Source organism: Ursus arctos, unplaced genomic scaffold, assembly GCF_023065955.2.
Source record: "Ursus arctos isolate Adak ecotype North America unplaced genomic scaffold, UrsArc2.0 scaffold_2, whole genome shotgun sequence".
NCBI lineage: Eukaryota > Metazoa > Chordata > Mammalia > Carnivora > Ursidae > Ursus > Ursus arctos.
Genome location: NW_026622874.1, coordinates 68,442,795 through 68,462,381, shown reverse-complemented (window position 1 = coordinate 68,462,381; position 19,587 = coordinate 68,442,795). Strand labels below are relative to the sequence as shown.

The 19,587-nt window shown below is 53.0% G+C and overlaps 3 protein-coding genes across 12 annotated transcripts in view; 1 reads left to right on the top strand and 2 right to left on the bottom strand.

Annotated features, from left to right (window-relative positions):
* Positions 1 to 10,671, bottom strand: part of CLUAP1 (clusterin associated protein 1) — a 38,779-nt gene extending 28,108 nt beyond the window's left edge. The window contains exon 1 of one of the 6 annotated variants that reach the window (XM_026520464.4): positions 1,510 to 10,671. Coding sequence is in view for 4 of the 6 variants with exons in the window: in XM_026520467.4 (XP_026376252.1) it covers positions 1,193 to 1,214 (22 nt within the window). In the remaining 2 variants the exon portion in view is untranslated. Of the gene's footprint in view, positions 1 to 1,192 lie in introns of all 6 variants that reach the window. The other 5 variants (XM_057314975.1, XM_026520467.4, XM_026520468.4 and 2 more) reach the window with 5 other exon arrangements.
* CUNH16orf90 (chromosome unknown C16orf90 homolog) lies at positions 7,004 to 8,097 on the top strand. The gene is made up of 3 exons (XM_044391543.2): positions 7,004 to 7,011; positions 7,115 to 7,497; positions 7,918 to 8,097. The coding sequence occupies exons 1-3, from the start codon at positions 7,004 to 7,006 to the stop codon at positions 8,073 to 8,075; spliced, it is 549 nt and encodes a 182-aa protein (XP_044247478.1). The 3' UTR covers positions 8,076 to 8,097.
* Positions 10,672 to 11,393: 722 nt separating the features above from the next.
* Positions 11,394 to 19,587, bottom strand: part of NAA60 (N-alpha-acetyltransferase 60, NatF catalytic subunit) — a 39,073-nt gene continuing 30,879 nt past the window's right edge. For 3 of the 5 annotated variants that reach the window (XR_008960333.1, XR_008960332.1, XR_008960334.1), the window contains 5 exons: positions 17,673 to 17,802; positions 16,225 to 16,321; positions 14,980 to 15,214; positions 13,576 to 13,925; positions 11,394 to 12,827 (listed from right to left, as the gene is read on the bottom strand). Coding sequence is in view for 2 of the 5 variants with exons in the window: in XM_057314976.1 (XP_057170959.1) it covers positions 13,769 to 13,925; positions 14,980 to 15,214; positions 16,225 to 16,321; positions 17,673 to 17,802 (619 nt within the window). In the remaining 3 variants the exon portion in view is untranslated. Of the gene's footprint in view, positions 13,926 to 14,979; positions 15,215 to 16,224; positions 16,322 to 17,672; positions 17,803 to 19,587 lie in introns of all 5 variants that reach the window. The other 2 variants (XM_057314976.1, XM_057314977.1) reach the window with 1 other exon arrangement.

Sequence of the window (19,587 nt, the reverse complement as noted above, 5' to 3'; positions counted from 1 at the left end):
GAACACTGGCCTGGGCCCTGAGGAGGAGAGAATTTTCTCTACAACACAGAGTCACCAAGAACCTTCAAATCCCAGAGGGCATAATTCACACTATGGTGCTACTAGGTGTGTCAATAAAATGTGATGCCTCTTTCCCTAGATTTACATGGTAGAAAAAGACGATTCCTAATTGAAAGGAGTAATCGTTAATGGTGAAACGTCCTGCAATTCGTTAGAAAACTGGCAGTAAAGACACGCTGGGATCACACCAAATTGGCAATCACCTGCTACATCTATGCAGGAGGTGCTGGTTAGCCAATCAGCTTCAGATGTGCAAAATGAAGCTCATAATAAGCAAAGGATTTTTGACTCACAGAGCCACGGCTCCAACCATGCTTTCCACCCAGTTCTAGCTGCGTGACCTAACGCAAGTTACTTGACCTCTCTGTGCCTCCAAGTATTTCATGCAGGGATCACACTGCCCGCCTCACAGTACAAATGACGAAAATCAGATATTGAATGTAAAACGCCTGGTGTGTTAACAGGTGCCCCCACAGTAGTAGTAACTAATTCGTTTATCTCCATTCCACGTCCCCACTCTCCTAGCAAAGGCACTTGGGTTCCCTTCTCCTCGACAATCCCTTTAGGGAGGACGCAGGCTTTGGAAGTCAGATAAACCGAATTCAAACCCCAGCGCCAGCTCTCACTGCCTGGGTCCTTGGACGGAGTTCCCTGGCCTCCCTGCCCGGTTCCTGCTCTCTAAACACAGAACACACAGTAGTTCAGAGGAGTCAATGAAACGACGCACACCCATACAAGAGGAACTCCCTGGCGGACCGTAAAAACTCAAAAAAAAAGCCACCCGCAATTATCCTGCAGCAGTCGCTCCTCGGTTTTGTTCGTTTCTCTGAGATCTTACACTAACCCAACTCGAAAGCGGTCTCAGCGTTTAACAACACGGTAGCAAGCAGCCCCATGTGGCCATACAGATCACCTAAAATTAGACAAAATTAACACTTCGGCTCTTCAGCCGCCTAACCACACGTGGCCAGGGTCACACACAGCACCTCCCGCCAGGTCGCAGGGCTGACAACGGGCGGGGGCGCTCAGCCTGGGGGGCGGCAGCGGCCAGGGACGCCCCGGAGCCGCAAGGGCCCAAGCGGGGGGACTCGGGCTGTGGACCCGCAGGAGACAGCGGGCAGGGCCCCCTTACTGCGGAGGTCGCGGAAAGACATGGTGCTCTCGATCCCCTGCAGCCCGGCGTCTGGGCAGCTCGCCCCTCAGCGCAGACGGGCTCTATGGCAACGCACGGAGCCCTAGACGGCGCGCGGCGGGGGCCAAACAGCACGGGAGGCGAAGCGGCCCGGTCGCGCGCGTGCGCACGCGCAGGAGCGAGCAGCCTGGGGTGTCAGGGGTACGCCAAAGGAGCCTGACCATGCCGAGGGGCTGCGAGCGTCACGGCATCTGGGTCCTCTTCACACACTTTGCAAACATACGTCTGGCACTGGCGGACACATTCTGAGCACCTACTATGTGCCTGACGCTGTGGTAGGCGCTCTACATACTGCTTCTCGTTTCTTCCTCAGCTCCCTAAAATGTACGATAATGTCACGAAGCCGGGTCTCCCTCCTGGGTCCTGTGCCTAGCACGTTTCTCCCTGGCGTGGGTAAACTCGCTGGCTTCGCCGGCGACTTAGGCTCCCAAGAAACGGCAAAGGCATGAAGAGGGGAAGCCGGGGACCTGGGAAGCGAAGACCCAGGCTGACCGGCGGCGACCGCGCATGCGCAGCTCTCTCGGGCTGCACGACAGGCCAGAAATCGGCCCGAGTCTTCGGTCGCCCGCAGCTATCTTGGCAACCGAGGTCTTGGGGCGGGGACGTGGTCGTGAGCCCTTGGAAGGAGAGAGTGGCTGCGGGGGGAGAGCTGCGCGCGAGACGTGGCCTGCTCAGCTGGGCGCTCGCCTAGGAGTCCTCCCTGTCCCGTAGCCACGGTGAGAGGCTGGCGACCGAGAAGGGCGTGGGGGGGAATGAAGTGTGGCGACCCGGAAGGACGGGCCCAGAGGAGGGACTGCCACCCGCTGGCCGCCTTCCGCCCTCCCCTGGCGAAGAGACACGCACACAAACGCTTGGACCACAGAGTCCTGAACTGGAGCCACACGCACCTGGTCAGTGTGACAAGGGTGGCAGTGCTCTTCAGTGGAGAAAGAATAGTCTTTCAACAAATGGTTTTGGGACAGTTGGAAATCCATATGCAAATAAATGAACCTCCGCCCTTTCCTAAATGTAAAACTTAAAAAAACTAAGTTTTCTAGAAGAAAGCTTAGAAATGTTCTGTGACTATGTTAAGCAAGATTTCCTAAATACACCAGAGGTATGATCCTTTAAAAAAAAAAAAAAAAGTTTTTTAGGGCGCCTGGGTGGTTCAGTTGGTTCTGCGTCTGCCTTCAGCTTTTGGCTCAGGTCATGATCCCGGGGTCGTGGGGTGGAGCCTCACGTCGTGCTCCTTACTCAGCGGGGAGTCTGCTTCTTCCTCTCCTCCCCACTCTTGCAATCTTTTACTCTCTCTCTCTCAAATAAAATCTTAATAAAAAAATTTTTTAAATAAATTGGACTTCAACAAAATTTAAAACTGCTCAAGACATTTTTAAGAAAATGAAAAGATAGCCCACAGCCTAGAAGAAAATATTCACAAAACATATGTGATAGGAAGACTTGTATTCAGAGTACATAATGAACTCTCAAAACTCAATAAAACAATCCAATTAGAAAGTAGACAAAAAAAATAAAAGATACTGCACAAAAGAAGACATATGGCAAGTAATTAGCAAATGAAAAGATGGCTCAAGATTATTCGTCATTAGGGAAATGCATATTAAACACATGAGGTATCACTAGGCAGTTATCGGAATGGTTAAAGCAACAAACAACAACAAAAACCCTGACAGTGCCAAGGGTTTGAAAAGATGTGGAGGAACTTTACATTCTCACATCATTGGTGAGAATGTAAAACAGTGCAGCCACTTTGGAAAACTGGTAATTTTTTATAAAAATAAATAGACATTTTACATATGGCTCAGCAATCCCACTCCCAAGTGTTTGCCCAAGAGAAACAAAAACTGAGTTTCACACAAAAACCTGTACACAAATAGCAGCTTTATCATCTCCCAAAACTTGAAACCATTCAAGTGGCTCTCGGTTTATGAATGGATAAGAAAATTGTGGTATATCCACATAATGGGTTACCACTCAGCAATAAAAAAAGAAACAAACTACTGATATACAGAACGATGGCGGAAGGCCAAAGCGTTATGCTAAGTGGAAGAAGCCAGACTCAAAAGGCTACGTACTGTATGATTCCATTTATATGACAATCTGGAAAAGATGAGAATATAAAGACAAAAAACATCAGTGGTTGCCAGGAGGAGTTAGGTGCAAAAGAATTTTTTTGGGGGGTGATGGAGTTGTTCTATAACTTGATCATGGTGCTAACTACATGACAGCAGGTGTTTGCCAAAATTTATAGAACTAGGCATTAAAAAACCCCTCAATTTTACCGTATCTGAAATTGTATCTCAATAAGCATGACTAAAAACAAAACAAAAAAAAAACCCTTAAAAAAGCAAAAACTATTCAATGGCTTCCCATTGCAGCTCAAATCAGACTCAAACCACTTAGCTGTGTCTTCTTTTACTCCCTTTCTTCCATCTGCTCCGGCTTGCTTTCCCTTAAACACACCCACCATCCTCCTGCCTCAGGCCTTTGCACACGCGGTTCCCTGGGCGGGAGTGCTCTTCCCAGCTTCTTCAGATCTTTGTGAAGAAGCCTCTGGACTGCCTACACCAAAGAAGATGCTTCCCAGCCCCTCCCTGTCATGTTACCCTGTTTTATTTTCTTCCCAGTGTGATCTGGAAACAGCTCGTTTGCTTTTCTTCTTTTGTCTCTGGTCTGAACAAGCAAGCTCCTGAAAGCAGATACCCTCCCCACGTCCATAATAGTATTTGGCATTCCGTAGGTCCCAGAATGTATGGAATACCTGATGGCCGAATGAATGAATGAAGTTGCCTCACTTCGGTGAAAGGTCTTTGAGGAAAGGCCATGTAGTCTGTTTCCTGCCACCACCACCCCGCCCCCAACCAATGCTCTGTGCTGGATGTGATGCCCAGTTCAGGGCTGCTGTGGGCCAGGTGTTGGTTAACTCCAGACTTGTGTGCACACAATAGGCCATGGGAAGCCCACCAGTTCTGCTTTAAGTTGGGGCAAACTCTCAACATGTCCCTAAAGGGTAGCAGTCCTCTGATCCTATACTGTGATATAGTTTGGGAATCAAGACAGAACAAATCTATCACCCCTGGTTTTTTTGTGCCCCACTCCTCCTACTCCAGGGGAACATTGCTCTGCTTTCTGTCACTGTAGATTTGCATATTTCTAGAGTTTTATATAAATGGAATCATACTGGGGCACGTGGGTGGCTCAGTCAGTGGGCGTCTTCCTTCAGCTCGGGTCATGATCCCAGAGTCCTGGGATCAGGGCCCATGTTGGGCTCTGCTCAGTGGGGAGTCTGCTTCTCCCTCTCTCTCTGCTGCTCCCCCTGCTTGTGCTCTCCCCCAAATAAAATCTTTAAAAAAAAAAAAAAACTGTTCTCAATTCTTTGTGGTGTGTACATGAGAGTGAAATTACTGTGTCATATGTTCTGTGTTTAATTAGTTGAGAACTGCCAGACTGTTTTCCACAGTGGCTGCACCATTTTCTATCCCCACCAGTAATGTCCAAGAGTTCCAATTTCTCCACATTTTCATTAATACTTATCATTTTCCTTTTTTTTTTAATAGCCATCCTTGTGGAGTGAAGTAGTATCTCACTGTGGTTTAAATTTGTATTTCCCTAGTGACTAATGATGTTGAACATCTTTTCATGTACTTGTTAACCATTTGTATATCTTTTTTGGTGAAATGTCTTCTAGTTTTTCATTAATTTTTAAATTGGGTTGCCATTTCGTTGAGTTTATAGGTGTCCTTTACATATTCTGGACACTGTACTTATCAGATATGTAATTTACAAATATTTTCTCCCATTCTGTAGGCTGTCTTTTCATTTCTTGATAGTGTCTTTTGTAGCACACAAATTTTCAATTTTGATGCGGTCCAATTTATCTATTTTTTCTTTTGTTGCTTGTGCTTCTGTTACCATATCTAAGAAACCACCGCCAAACCCGGGGTCATGAAGATTTACCCCTACGTTTTCTTTAAATAGTTTTAGCTCCTACATTTAGGTCTTTGTTGTATTTTGAGTTAATGTTTGTAAATGGTGTGAGGTAGGGGTCCAACTTCATTCTTTCATATGTAGCTATCCAGTTATCCCAGCACCACTTGTTGAAGCAACTATTTTTACCACATTAAATGGTCTTGGTAGCCTTGTTGAAATCAATTGATCATAGATGCATGACTTTATTTTTGGACTCTCTTTTCTATTACATTGTTTGAGATGTCTAGCCTTATACCATTCCACACTGTTTTGGTTATTGTCGCATTATAGTAAGTTTTGCAATCAGGGAAAAGGAGTCTTCAAACCTTTTCTTTTGTAAGATTATTTGGTTATTTGGCTTGTAATTCCACATGAATGTTAAGATCAGCTTTCCTGTTTCTGTCTAAAAGGCTATTGGGATTCTGATATGGATTGCACTGAATTTATAGATCATTTTGGGGAATGTTGCTGTCTTAACAATGTTAAGCCTCCAATCCAAAAGATTTGGGGGGCAGTATTCTTTTCATTTCTGTAAGTCTTTCCTTTTTTCTAGCAGTTTGTAGTTTCCAGTGTTGTCTTGTACCTCCTTAAATTTATTCCTGTTTTATTCTTTTTGTTCTTTGCTAGTACATAAAAATACAATTAGTTTTTGTGTGTTGATCTTATATCCTATTAATTAATGAGCTGAACCTTTTTATCTTTACTGGTTTTTATCAGCTCCAATAGGTTTTGTTTTTACATGTGAATTAATGTTTTCCCTATATGAGAGCCTGTCATCTATGAATGAGGAGAGGTGAAAGTTTAACTTTTGAAGAAACTCTCCCAAAGCAGTGGTACCACTTTACATTCTCCTCAGCAGTACACAAGAGCTCCAGTTCTTCCACATCCTTATACTTGGTATGACCCACATGATACTCCATCATCTACTTATAAGGCAATGGACAGTGCAATTTTTTAAGTGACTTGCTCAGCGACCCAGAACCACCTTCTCAGCAGGTTCAAAGCACTGGCTCAGATCTCACCAAGTCTGTTCCTAAAGCCTCATTTCCCACCCATGGAGGAGCCAACTGAGACCTCAAGAGTTCACCCAGGGAGTGACTTTCCAACCTGCAAGAGCTGAGTCTGTTTCGTGTGGCCTGTCCCAAGCCAGAGGATCAGGGACCTCCCCTAGTGTTCCACCCCCTTCCCTTGCTCTCCACCCACCCTGCCCCAGCCCTAGATATCATCCTCTCCCAAACTTGGGGGTCCAGGAAGGCTGGGAGTCTTCCGTTTGACATCACAGAGCTGGTTGCCATGGGAGACCTGCAGACCCAGGCGGGGGAGAGCAGAGCCCTGCTGCACAGGAGGCCCAGCCGCTCCTCCCCCACCACACTGGCCCTCCATGGAAGCCTTGGTCTGTGCGTTCTCTGAGCTGCGCATAAGAGAAGGTGCCGGGCTGCAGGGAGGAGTGGCAGGAGGAGAGATGCCCTCCTATCCTGACCTGGGCCCAAAGCCACCAGAGTGGTCTCAGGGACATGCATGCTTGGGAGAGGGGAATGGCCACCGGTCTAGGCTGTGTGACCCTGGACTGTGTGATCCCGGACCCACTGTGCAATTTCTGTACTGACACCGGAATGCTCTTTCTAGGGTAGGGGGCAAAAAGGAGTGGTAGAAAGGGCTTGAAATCCTGAAAGAGATCTTTGTGTCACATCTCAGGCTTCTCAGACCTTCCTGTTGGTTGGGAAAGGGAAGAGGAGTAGTATGTTGGGTGGGGGTTGGTGGGAGGCAGGGGACTGAGCCCATTTGATGGAAAGGTAGGCCGAGGCTCATCAGCAAGCCACGAGTGGAGCCCATCACACGAGCTAGTCTTAGAGCATATGACTGTGCTCTCCCTTCTTGGCTGCTGCGGCCTGCCAGCCACCACCCTCCTGCTCTCCCCTCTGCAGATGCAGTGAGCTGGGCCCGAGGACATCCCAGCCACCCCGACACACCACCCAACATCTATGAGGGGGGGCTGGGGGCCCAGCAGCAGCAGTGCCCCAGTGTCCAGGGAAGCAAGCCCAAGAACTTCCGGCTGCGCCACCTCCGGGGCCTGGCTCTCTACCTGCCGGGCCACATGCAGGCTGCGGGCCAGTGTGAGAGCCACTGGTTGGGCCGGCTCATGGCCAGGGGCTGCCTCCCACGGCCTGAGGGCATGGCCTGGCCCCTAGACCTGCCACAGGGGACTCTGGGCCCAGGTAACAGCCACTACTCACACCTTCCAGAAGCTCCAGTGCCCAGGGACAGCCTCGGAAATACAGGTGAGCACCTGTCCAGGTGAGGCAGGGCTGGGGATAGGAGGGAACGACTCAGGGAAGGGTTGGCTGGGGACTCAGATGGACCGAGATGTGCCCTTCTTCACTCCCAAGGTTCGGGGGTTCCTGTCCCACCTCTGCATTCAATGAGGGACCTTGGACAGCTCCCCACCATCACCTCTGCTGTTCCCCATCTTCAGTGTGGCCATTTATAAAATGAGGGGGTCAATAGACAAGGGTCCTTCCAGCTTGAACCATCTGTTTCCTTCTTCCTCCCTCCCTCCCTCATGGGCTTTCAGAACTGTCCCTCCCTTCGTATTTTGAAGAATGCCAGGTTCTGGGGGTTGGGGGGGGGGGTTCATAGGACGGCCTGGAAGCCTCCACTTGGGTCCCTTTGAGTGACTTGTCTCCCCCTACTTTCCTCAGCTTCCAGTTCCAGCGTGGACCCAGCCAAGGGTGTCCCCTCCCAGCCTAGTCCCTCCAAAGGCTTGGGGCTCAGGCCCAAGAGGTCCTGGGGGGCCTCAGAGGAGTCCACATGTCCTTTGTGCAAGAGAACCCGCTCTGGGGCTCTGGAGAGACCATAGGGATCTGAGTGCCAAGACTGGCTGTCCCAGCTGGGGACAGGAGGGAAAAGGATGGCTCAGGAGGAGGCAGGTCCAGACAGGAAGGGCTCAGCCCCTACCAGCAGTCACCCCACAATGACACACCCCAGCAGCTGCCCAGCACCAGAGCTTGGGCCAGCCTCAGGAAGACTCAAGGCGGGGAGGAAGGAGGAAGTCCTGTGGGAAGAACGGAAAAAAAAAAATAGAAGCCCTTGCAGCCTGTTCCAGCTCAGGTCAGCCACTTGTACCTAGTAGGCCAGACTGAGTGGAGATTTAGGCTCCAAGAGCCCGGGGAGCCCGCAGGTCTAATTTCAATAAAAGCCAAGGCCCGTACCTTCTTGTCCCTGGGTCTCTCTGTGGTGAAGTCAATGCAGAGAAAGAGCCTCTCCGAGCACCTGCCATCTGTGTTGAGAGCAAAGTTCCAGGTTGATGCCAGGGAGGATCCAAGGCGCTCCCAGTGTTGGCTGAGGAGCAAACATCCTCCTCTGGGTCAGACTCCTGGAAGTCATCCTGGATGGACAATGTCTCAACAGACCTAAATGCAAGGCATGGCATTCTGGCCAAGGCAGCAGAGGACAAACGATGCAGGCCAGGTGTAGGGAGAGTGCCAGGGAAGAGCACAAGCTCTCATCCTGGGCAGAAATGTTGGCCTAAACCCCATGCCACCACTCACTCAGTCCTTGGTTGAGTTCACTGCCCCGTGGGGACCCCTGCTGCCCTGTCCCTCCACGCAGCATGGGCACAGCCCTTCTCCCAGCTAGCCTGGACTCCGGGCACCCTCAGCTTGGACTCCTCTGTACCAAGGTGTCTCAACCTGGACTGTGTTGACATTTGGGGATGGATCTTTGTTGTGGCTGCCGTCCTGTGCACTGTAAGGTATCTCCTAGTGTGACAACCAAGTGTCTCCAGAGTCCAATGTCTCCTGGGGGAAGGGGTGGCAGAATCACTGGTTGAAACCCCCTGCTCTACATCACTAGACCTCAGCCCAGGGGGGACAGGATGGGATGACCTGGGTTTGTCTCAATGCCCCTCACTGTGTGGCTGACTTCCAGTCCTGGCAGCCCAGGTCAGGCTAAGGCTAAGCTGGCCCCACGAGGGGCTCCTGGCAGATCACATGTGATGATGTTAAGGACACTCTGGACAGCTGGGTTCCTTCCAGATGGAGGAGAATAATCCCTCAGGCCCCCTCCCTGCCCTTGTACCCTGGTCTCACAATTGGACATTTTGTAGGTCCCTGGGACAGCAGATTCTGGAAACTTTGATCCCTGGGTGGTTTTCAGGTTGTTACAAGTGTGGCTGTGTCCTTGGGTGGTGGGAGCCTGAGTTGCAGCAGCCAGAGAGCAGCCTTAGGAGGAGGACTGATGAGAGCACGTGTTGACTGCTCCAGCTGGGACTGGAGTAGGGACATAGCCACTCAGCGGGTCCAACAGACGAGCCACTGGGGGGGGGGGGGGCGACAAAAAGGGTGTCTCCTCCCTCTACCACAATACGTACTGCCCCAGAAGGCCAAGGCCAGGCAGAACGAAGACAGAAGTTGCAGAGGCTGTCCCAACCACCGGACAGAACTGAGACCTTGCCAGAAGCCACAGTATGTGGTCCTTGTACACAGTTCAAGGCCCAGTCCCCTTACTTTTGGATGAGGCTGTGAGGCTCAGAGGGGAGCACAGACTACTCCAGAGTCCAGATCTCAGGATACCGAGGCTGTGGTCAGCAGCCACTGTGGTGGCCTCCAATGCATGCGTCCCAGTATTCTGGCTCGTGTAGTTCTCCTCCCCCTACCTTGAATTGGGACTGGCTCAGGGTCTTGCTTGACCATAAGATGTGGGGGAAGTGACATGGTGTCACTTCTGGCCTGAAGGACGCCTGGCAGCTTCCAGTGTGTGCGCTGGGGGAGGCCAGACCCACATCATGGGAAACCAAGCCAGTCCAGGGGAGGCCACATGGAGGGAACCACAGGCGCAGCCACAGCCAAGCTCTGGGCCCTCTTGGAGTGGATCCCTCAGTCCCAGCTCTTCCCTGGGAGAGACATTTGCTGCAGCAGACAGGCTGGATCCAAAGAAAACTCTCTAGGCTGACCTCTAAACAGTTTCCCCCTCAACCTTCCAAGACTTTCTTGAAAAACACTCAGAAGAGGCTGAGAGTGAAGCCGCAGTCCTAGCGTCCTGGGGACTGGGAGCTGATGTGAAGGAACATCCCAGACAAGCAGACACTCGTGCAAATGTGCACTGACCACCCTGGGGCACCCCCCAACCACAGCCTCTCAATAGCCGGAGGGTACTGCACCAGGCCACCAGGGGGTCAGTTTCAGCCCTTGCGACACTGTGTCCTTGAGGCCCGCTGTGGGGAGGCCAGCCCAGGAAGGCACAGCTGTGTTCGGGGCAAGGCTCAACCAGAACCCCCATCCTCCCAGACGCAAGCTGATACTCAGCCACACAACTGGGCAAGGGCCCCAGGGAGTCAGCTACTTACTCCTGAAGCTGACCCATCGGCACAGTGAAAACAGATGTTCCAGCCTAAGTAACCTGAGTGTCATTTGCCAGCACCAGGGATGCTGCTCGGTGCTCCCTGTGGGAGTATCACCCCCACCCCCACCCCCAGGGCTCCCACACACCCAGCTCTGCAGGTGCCTCAGGCCCTGTCCCCCAGGGAGGGCTGTCTGGATGATGTCCGACCCTTGGAGAGCGGCACACACGGACTTTGGAGGGGTCCAGACCTGGGCTGGGTTCTCTGGCCACCATTCACATGCTGAACAGCTGTGGGGTAACTCACAGTGCCTGAACCAGTTTTCCTCATCTGCCCAATGGAGTGACAAACATGACCCCCTTCCCCCAGAGTGGCCAGAAGCTCCAAGGACAGGTTGGTGGAAGCACCTGGTCCCGGGCTTGGCCCAGCCATGGGCTGGGACACACTGGCGCCCTGCCTTGGGCTCCCATGCTGCGGTCCAGAGCCCCCACCTGACAACTGTGTTGAGTCCTCTATGGAACCTTCTCTAAGCCAGGACAGTGCCTCCTGACGGAACCAGGCCTCAGCTAAGGCCAAGAGCTGCCAAGAGACCCTGAGCAGCAGGCAGCTGCTAAGGACCTCCCATCTCAGAACCTGCTTGTGCTGCTCAGCTCTAGAACCTCTTCCCCATGACCGCATTCTTTGGCAAATTACACAAAACAATTGGCCCTTTCACTGGAAGCCATCCTTGGAACTTGACGGCAGACAAGCAGTTCCTGAGCTGCCCTCAGCCTTGGGGGCTAAGTCCACAGGGGTGGGGCCCAAAGTGTGGCGGGCTGGCACTGGAAAGACAAGATGTGACCAATTAAAGTCTGTTTATTTGTAATGGGACAAAACACTACAATCTGTTCAACACGGGGCTGGACACTGCAGTGATTGGGGGCAGGGAGAGAGGGGCAGGGCGAGGCCTCTGAGCTCGATTATGAATGTCCAAGCAAAACCTTCCAGAAGACTCTTCCTTACCCCTTGGGGCAGAAATAAAAATCACACAATCACCGTTGATTCAGATGAGATAGAACACCAAGCTGGGCCTCAGCATGATGCCAAGGTCAGTGCAGAGTGGGGACAGGTCAGCAAGAAACGGACCTCTCCCCGAGAGGCACCACCAGTCAGGAGGTGGTCGAAGGAGGAAAAGTGCTTCTCAGGGCCAGCTCGCCCTCCTCTCAAGAACACCTTTCTCCCACCCCGAGGGTGGAGGCAGCCCCAGGCTGTGCAGTTCTGAGGGAGGGAAGCATGGCAGTCACTCCGGGCCCCTGCCCGGTTGCTCCCCCTTCTCCTCCTGCTCTCAGGCTGGCGCACCATGGCCATGGCTCCGAGACACTGCAGCAACACTGGGCATGACTCTGCCAACCCCCTCTACTCCGGAGGGCAGGGCAGGCAGCAAGCAGCTTTGGGGAATGGGGGTGAGGGTGACGCCAGAAGCGAGTGATGTTTGCACGGTGATGCTCGCACGCACACTCCCTGGCACTGACAGCCTCTCCTGTCTCTGCCTTTGGGGATTGAGTGGCTGCAAGGCACGCGACAGCTCCCCTCTCCCCGCCCCAAAAGCCAGGCCCCACTCGATCAAGAGCACTCTCAGCTTCCTCCTGTCTGCATCTTGGAGCTGTAGCTCATGGACTTGGGCGGCTGGGGAGGGGGCCCCCGGGAACCTCACTGGCACCTGTTCTCAGTCCAGCTCCAGAGGGCAGCTCAGCTGAGCCAACATCTGCCATCTGATGGGCAGTTTCGTGCTCTCCAGGACAGCATGAAGCCCTCAGCAGGAGGCCACTGGAGGACTTGACTGCCCATGTCACGGTCTAGGCCCCAGAGCTTTGTGCTTGGGTGAAAAGCCTCCGGGGTCTGCCCACCATGTGACAGCCCCTCACAGAGAGGCAGGGGCTGCTCCCCACACCCCAGGCTTCTGTGGGCTGGTTTTGGACAAGGATCTGGCATTCCCTTTACCCCCCCCCACCCCCGTTGTTCTGAGGCTCCTCTGTCTTTAGTGTCAGGTCTGTTCATAACACTTGGGTTCCTCCCTTCCAGCAAAAGTTCATTCCGGGTTTGGAGGAAAGAGCTAGAAGGAACGGGCAGTCAGGGGAAGGGGGCAGAGGAAGAAACAGACCACAGTGAATGCCGCCACACCCCTGCCGGCCAGTGGGGCTGGTGCACACGCTCATGGAGGCAGGGACCAGGGCGCAGGCCAAGGCGGCGGTTTCCGGAGGTTACCAGAAAAGGAAGGAGGGCTGGAAGAGCCTGCGGGAAAGAAGAGGGGAGCAGGGGTGAAGGCCCCCAGGGAGATGTCCTGCGCTAGCCTGCACAACCTAGCCTGGAGCACAAGCCCTCCAGGCCCAGAGTCCCTCCCAGTCCCCACAGAAATCAAAGCACAGATGGAGGGATTCCAGCCCAGGTGGTCATGGAGTATGGCTGTGTGAGTTACCCCCACCACTAAACTGCTCTGGGCTGTGTTCGTGCACTAGGGGGTGGGCCTTGCAGTCCCCATGACCCCCTGCGGCTCGGAGGTCTGAGAGATCAGCTCCCTGTGGCACTCATGGCACTCGTAAGTGGCTGCATCTGAGCAAAGCTCTAGTCTACCAGGCACGTGTCCCAAGCTGCTGCTGTCAGAGCGGACCTGGGAGCTCGGCCACGACACAGAAGCACCAGAAGCCTCTCAGGAGGGCAGCTGAATGGTTGGGGGTTGATCTTTTGGTACCTTCTCAATTTCTGAACCATGTGAATGCATCCTTTTTTAAAATGTAGTTCAGGAAGTGAAAAGACAGAAGCGTGGCCAAGGGCTCAAGGACTCTGTTTTCCTTCCTAAAGTTTCTGAAAGTCAGTCAGGCTACCTCAGCTCTTGGCACTACTTCCCAACACCCCTGCACAGCAAGTGCCCATTCAGGCCCTTCTGTTTTCATGGCTGAATGTGCCACAGTCTTCTTTTCCTGGTACCATCATCCCATTGGGCTCTGCTCCCCTCTTCCCCACACCACCTGCCCCAGCATACCTGTCAGAGACCAGGTGTGCCCCGCGACGCTCTGCTCCGAGCCCGCGTAGCACCGGGCCTGCAGCTGGGGCAGGCCGATGGGCCCAGCAAGGGGCCACCAGCTCCTTTGCAGATGACAGAAGTCAGATGGCCAGGAAGGCGGGTACTGCGGGGTGCTGAAGGGTGGGGCCTGACAGCAGCTGCCAAGCTGGCGTCACATGGTCCGACTATACTCAATGCCACCCTTGGTGGCAATGCCGGACCACGGCAGGAAGCTGCAGAGCAGGCTGTGGGCCTGGCGGTAGATCCTGTGCGGGATGGAGCAGGGGCTCAGGTTTGCTAGTGCGGAGCCCAAGTGCTGAATGTAGTCCGTGGGGCTCCGTTAAGGAAGACTCCGACTTGCCTCGCCTGCCCACGCACCCCTGGATGGCACTGTCAGCAGGGGCCCACACGGTCATCTGCAGGACTGCGTGCAGATGCCACACCATTTCTGAAGGAGACCCAAAGCCTGCTAAGCCTCTGTGGAGTGCCGAGAAGCCTCGTTAGCCAGAGGGGCGTCCACTTTGCAAAATAACGGCACACGGTGCAAGAGGAACTTCTGGGCGAGGCCTCAGGCACATGGACACCTGGACCAAAGCTGATGGACAGGGGCTGGGGGCCAGGGTGACAGGTCTGCTGGAAGAGCAAGTGTTCCCAGTTCCCTCCCTTACTCAGTCATTAGGACGGCAGGGCCTTGTCCCCGTGACAAGGAGGGGGTCCCATCTTCACAGGGACTGGAAGGCCTGTAGGGTTTTGGGGCACACTTCTCCCTCCTGTTTACTCCCCTGTGATGTGGCTAAATCCTAGCCTCACTCAGTTCACTCCCTGCTCGCTCTTTCTCACAGAGTGTCAGGGGCCACACCCTCTATCAGGAAGTCTCCTGGCCTCCCTTCTTCCTGTCCCAGCCCAGAGAGGGTTAAAGAGGAGGGAGCAGGGGAGGGACACAGCTCTGGGCACACAGTCCTCAGGGAAGGGAGGTCTGAACCCAAGCGCTCCAAACAGCCAGCAATTCTTTTTGCTCCCCTTGTGTGTCTTCTCCCCAGCCGGCACAAGACCCTCTGAGGGCAGGGGACCCATCTGTTTGGTTTGCAGTTGTCTCTCCTGTGCACCTAGAACAGGAGGGTCTCAATCAGTATTTGCTGGATGGGTGGATCATTGGCCAAGAGGGTTAAAACTCACACCTCATGCCAGCTGAAGTCTGAGGAACACTGAGTACAACCACATCTACCCACAACACCATCTGGTCAGGAAAAACGTGTCCAGTGAGCTTGGCCTCGTGAATCATGTGAAGGCAACGTGGCTCCATCTGGCGCATGGGCCCTGCCCCTGCGAGTCACCCTTGTGGTTGGGAAGCCTCATCCCTCACCCCTCAGAAGTAAAGGATATAGGATTGTCCAGGGAGGGTGGCCGCCGTTGATGTAGAGAACATAGGTGAAGCCATCTTTGAGGACCCCTCGGATGGAGTAGTAATAGGGAAGATAGTGATGTTGCTTAAAGTCTCTGTTTTCGTAGAAGTTTATTGCTGTGTTGTTGGTGGTGAGGACGTGCAGGTAGATGGCTTTGCAGTGGTCCTGGGCAGTGGTTGATATGTGATCCTTTAAACTCTCAAGTAAAAGAGAACCTGCAGGAGAAGGGGTGACAGTCACACACAGCAGGGCAGGCAGGGAGCATGAAGCAGACAGGGACGTGACCTTGCCAGAGATCCCTACAGATCTCCCTGCCATTGTATCAAAGATGGAACTCCCATAACCGCCCTGTCAAAGCCCCTAAAAATCCCACGGCCAGGTGGAGCTCATCTGCTGCACACCATCGGGCGTCTGGAACCACAGATGGGGACCAGGTAGTTCCCTCGCAGGGGCTGGGCCTGTGGTGGAGACTCACTAACCTTTCACACAGCAGAAAGAGCAAATGTGAGCCCGGGAAAAGGTAGAACAGACAGGCCTGGGTCACACAGGAAGACTGCTGCCTGTGCGGCGGAGTGGGGGGGAATTTGGAGAAAGGCCTGGGCACAGCTCCCTGCATGCAACAAACATGTGATAAATGGCAGCTGGGACTATTTTTCTTTTTCTTTTTTTAAATTTCATTTATTTATTTGTCAGAGAGAGAGAGAGAGCACAAGCAGGGGGGAAGGCAGGCAGAGGGAGAAGCAGGCCCCTCGCTGAGCAAGTAGCCCAAGGTGGGACTTGATCCCTGGGATCATGACCTGAGCCAAAGGCAGACACTTACCCGACTGAGCCACCCAGTCGTCCCTGGGACCGTTTTTCAATTATGTTTTCTACTCTTAATCAAGAACATCTTGTGACCAAATATAAGCCATGTGTGTGGTGGCAGGTGTGGTAAGAGGTGCCCATTCCCTGACGAGGACATCTGGGAGCGTTATGAATCTGATCAAGTCAGATTTGGGAACAAGGACATTGCCCAGAGACCTGACGAAAGGTGCAAAGGGCACAGGTTGAAGGCCAACGGAGTGGAGGTGGGGCAGGGAGACCTCTGGGAGGGGTGGGAGGCTGAACATCCCCGCAGGACAGGGGGATGAGGGACATTTATGGGCTGGTCATCAGCACGTGGGAAATGACTGGACATGGTGGCTGGAGCACATCTGCCAAACCCCACGAGCTCGGTGCCCCTTACCTATGCCGTGCTTCCTGAACTCCTTCACTACTCCCAGACTTAGAATGTACGCAACCTGCGTGTCAACAGAGAAACTGGAGGCTAGAATATCTCCATCCTGAAGAAAAAGTCAGACATAAAGGCCAGTTAATGGTTGAAGCACCTGGTACCTACACAGGGCACATCTTACCCACTGACTCAACTATGACACGTGGGTGGGGGGGCTGAGGTGGGAGTGGACAGAGCAAAGGATAATGGAGAGTCATCCCCCCACACACGCACACCCACACGGAAACAACAGGGTGCAGGTCCTTGTGGCACAAACAGCTAAACTAAGGACACACAGAATGTCGCTCCTCTTTAGATGTGTGGTGACCTGACAAGGGGTGAAGGCAGAGCGGTAACGGGGAAGCGACTGTGCCATGGGACACGTACTGGACACTCAGGACGAGATGAAGTTTGAAAAGGTTTGCTTCAAGGATCCTACGCTGCCCCCAAGCGGTCTCTGAGTCACGGGAGTGGGGGCCCAAGCAGCCCCTCCACCGCCCTGTGCTGCCCACGTCAGGCAGAGCGCCGTGCCGCGCCACCCCTCGCCTGCCTCCTGGTTCTGGAGATGGAATTCCAGCCTGGGAGGCTCCTGAATCTGACCATGGTGCGGACGAAGTGGAAGAAAAAAGCTCAGGAGGAAGCTGGGACAGAAAGTCACTCTGAAAGGAAACTACCTTCGCCAGAATCTAATTACGGGCAAAATGGGGTGTACTTGAGTGGGTCTGGTCTTTCAAAGGGAGATGTCCTCCTTGTTATTTCAAAGAAATAACCTGAAGCTGAACAGTCAGAACCAGCTGCTAGCTGTCAGTGGGTTTTTTCCTGTCCTTGGAGTAAACACCCACGTGACAAACACTACTCAGTTGTGAAGATGACCAAAATTACTAGGCAGAATCTTGACCCAGAACCACGTGGAACAATGTTGTCTGTGGCTATGACCTCGCATCTTATTCTACACTCAGAGCAGAGCTTGCTGACATGAGGCCCACAGACTCTTGGGAGTTCCTACATAGATCTCGGAGAGGTCTGTGAAACTGGGTGAAAAGAAATTATAACTCTATCTTCACTAACTTCTACCTGCAACCCAGCGTGTCCTTCAACCAACCACAGCACTATGAGCAGTTTCTACAAACCACTGATCTTCCCAGAGCCCCTGACAACTTTGGGGGTTCTCAGTGTATCATTTACACTCCTCCCTACTTTGAAATAACAGTCATTATGAAGCCTGCAGCTAGGTCTCTTGTTCAATGCATGTCTCACTGAATCACCTATACCCAGAAAGAAACCAACTGGATGAGTCCCCTAATCGGTCTGGGCTCCTAGAAGAAAGGGCCAGAGAAGAGAGCAGCAGCGTGATTTGGTCACAAGCCTTTGCAGGACCGTGCAGCGACAAGGACCACCAACTCCTCGCCACACGTACTTACTTCCTTGTGTATCTTGGTCCTACTTTTTATTTCGGCTACTATCATTCCCACGATGGCGCCCCTGTAGGTTGCGGCGAGGGAAAAGAACTTCTTGTTGGAGGTGATATCACGATACCATGAGTCTGGGTACCTGAGGAGAACAAACTGAGGTGAACCCACAGAGGTCAAGCCCTGCTAATGTCAGGCTTCACACAATGGAACCACACTCTGCCCACTGGTCCATGGCTGATAAGGAGTCTGTCCACCACTCAGACTCACCAAAGGGTTTTCTTAAAGCAGTAATCTGTCTAGACGAGACTGGGAATTTCTTAAAAATGTGTGTTTCCTTTTTAAAGGTTTATTTATTTATTTTAGAGGGGGGAGGGGCAGAAGGAGAGGGAGAAACTCAAGCAGATTCTAGGGCGAGTGCAGAGCCCAACATAGGGCTTGATCTCACGACCCCGAGATCATGACCTGAGCTGAAACCAAGAGTTGGACACTTAACTGACTGAGCCACCCAGGCACCCCTAGATGGGACTGGGAATTTCTGATGGGAAAAATGATTTTTTTTTTTTTAAAGATTTTATTTATTTATGTGACAGAGAGACAGCCAGCGAGAGAGGGAACACAGCAGGGGGAGTGGGAGAGGAAGAAGCAGGCTCATAGTGGAGGAGCCTGATGTGGGACTTGATCCCGGTACGCCGGGATCACGCCCTGAGCCGAAGGCAGACACTTTAACGACTGCGCTACCCAGGCGCCCCGGGAAAAATGATTTTACTATCATTACATGAGAGATGAGAGTAAAAAAACCTCTGAGGACATTCTCTCTACGAGAGCAGGATGTGAAGGGACAGCTGGATGAGTTAAGACTGATGGCCCTTGATGGCCCACAGACATCTGGGTGATTTCCAAGAATTCTGTGAATCCTTTTGAAGACTGGGGGGTGGGGAGAGCTAAGTTCACAGCTGAGTGGCATTTGAGTTCACTGCACCTCCCTGGGCAGGGATGGGGACAAACCTTCAAGGGCAGAGTGTAGCCAGGGTGGCTAGGGGCTGTTCGCCAAGACCCCCCCCCCCCAGGGGAGCAGGGAGAGAATGGTAAGTACAAAGCCCCTGGACGGTAACGAAAAGGCAGACTCAGCCACAGCCAGGAGACATGGTCAGGAGGGCAGGGGCACTCGGGGCCTAGGGGTGTGTGGATTTGTTTTTTTAGCTTGAGGTAGACCTAACAGGTTAGCCTGAGATGCCTTTGTTGAGCTGGGGGAGGCACCATATCCTCTCAGTGACATGGCAGACAGGTCCCCTACGTGGCTCTGCTCCACAGAGGCCACTGACCACCCACAGATGCTCAGGGCCTGAGCATCACCCGCACTCCCTCCCTAGTTCTCCTCACACTACACCAGAGGGCTCGGCTGGCACAGCAGTCGGGACATGAAGCTGCCACCACAGAGCCCACGGGACTGCAGTTCACTCTGTCTTTGGAACCTGAGGCCTCAGGTGCAGGAAGCTGCGAGGAGAGGCAGAGTCTACAGCCCTGTGTGGCTCTACCAGGCACAGGCGCCCTCGGCGGGGTCTGATCCGAGCACATACTGGGCTACTTGGCAGCGGCGGCAGGACTGCTGGTGGAAGCAGGGCCCCTCTGTGACCCGTAAAGCCGCTGCTGGCCCACATCCCCAAGAGGCTGAGGCGACTCACATCCCACCAGAGCCGTGAGGCTCGCCCGTCCCCTCCCTCCCTGCCTGCAACAGGTTAAACCACCAGTCTCAGGCCAGGACTCATGGAAATACGATGCTTGGCAGGATCTAGTTCATTTTTAACAAGGTTTTTTTTTGTGCTCTTTTTAAATAATAAATTCTTGTGATGAGAACTCAGGATTTACTGTCTGAACAGCTTCCTACATATAACCTCTACAGCAGTGCTCACTCTTGGCGGCATGG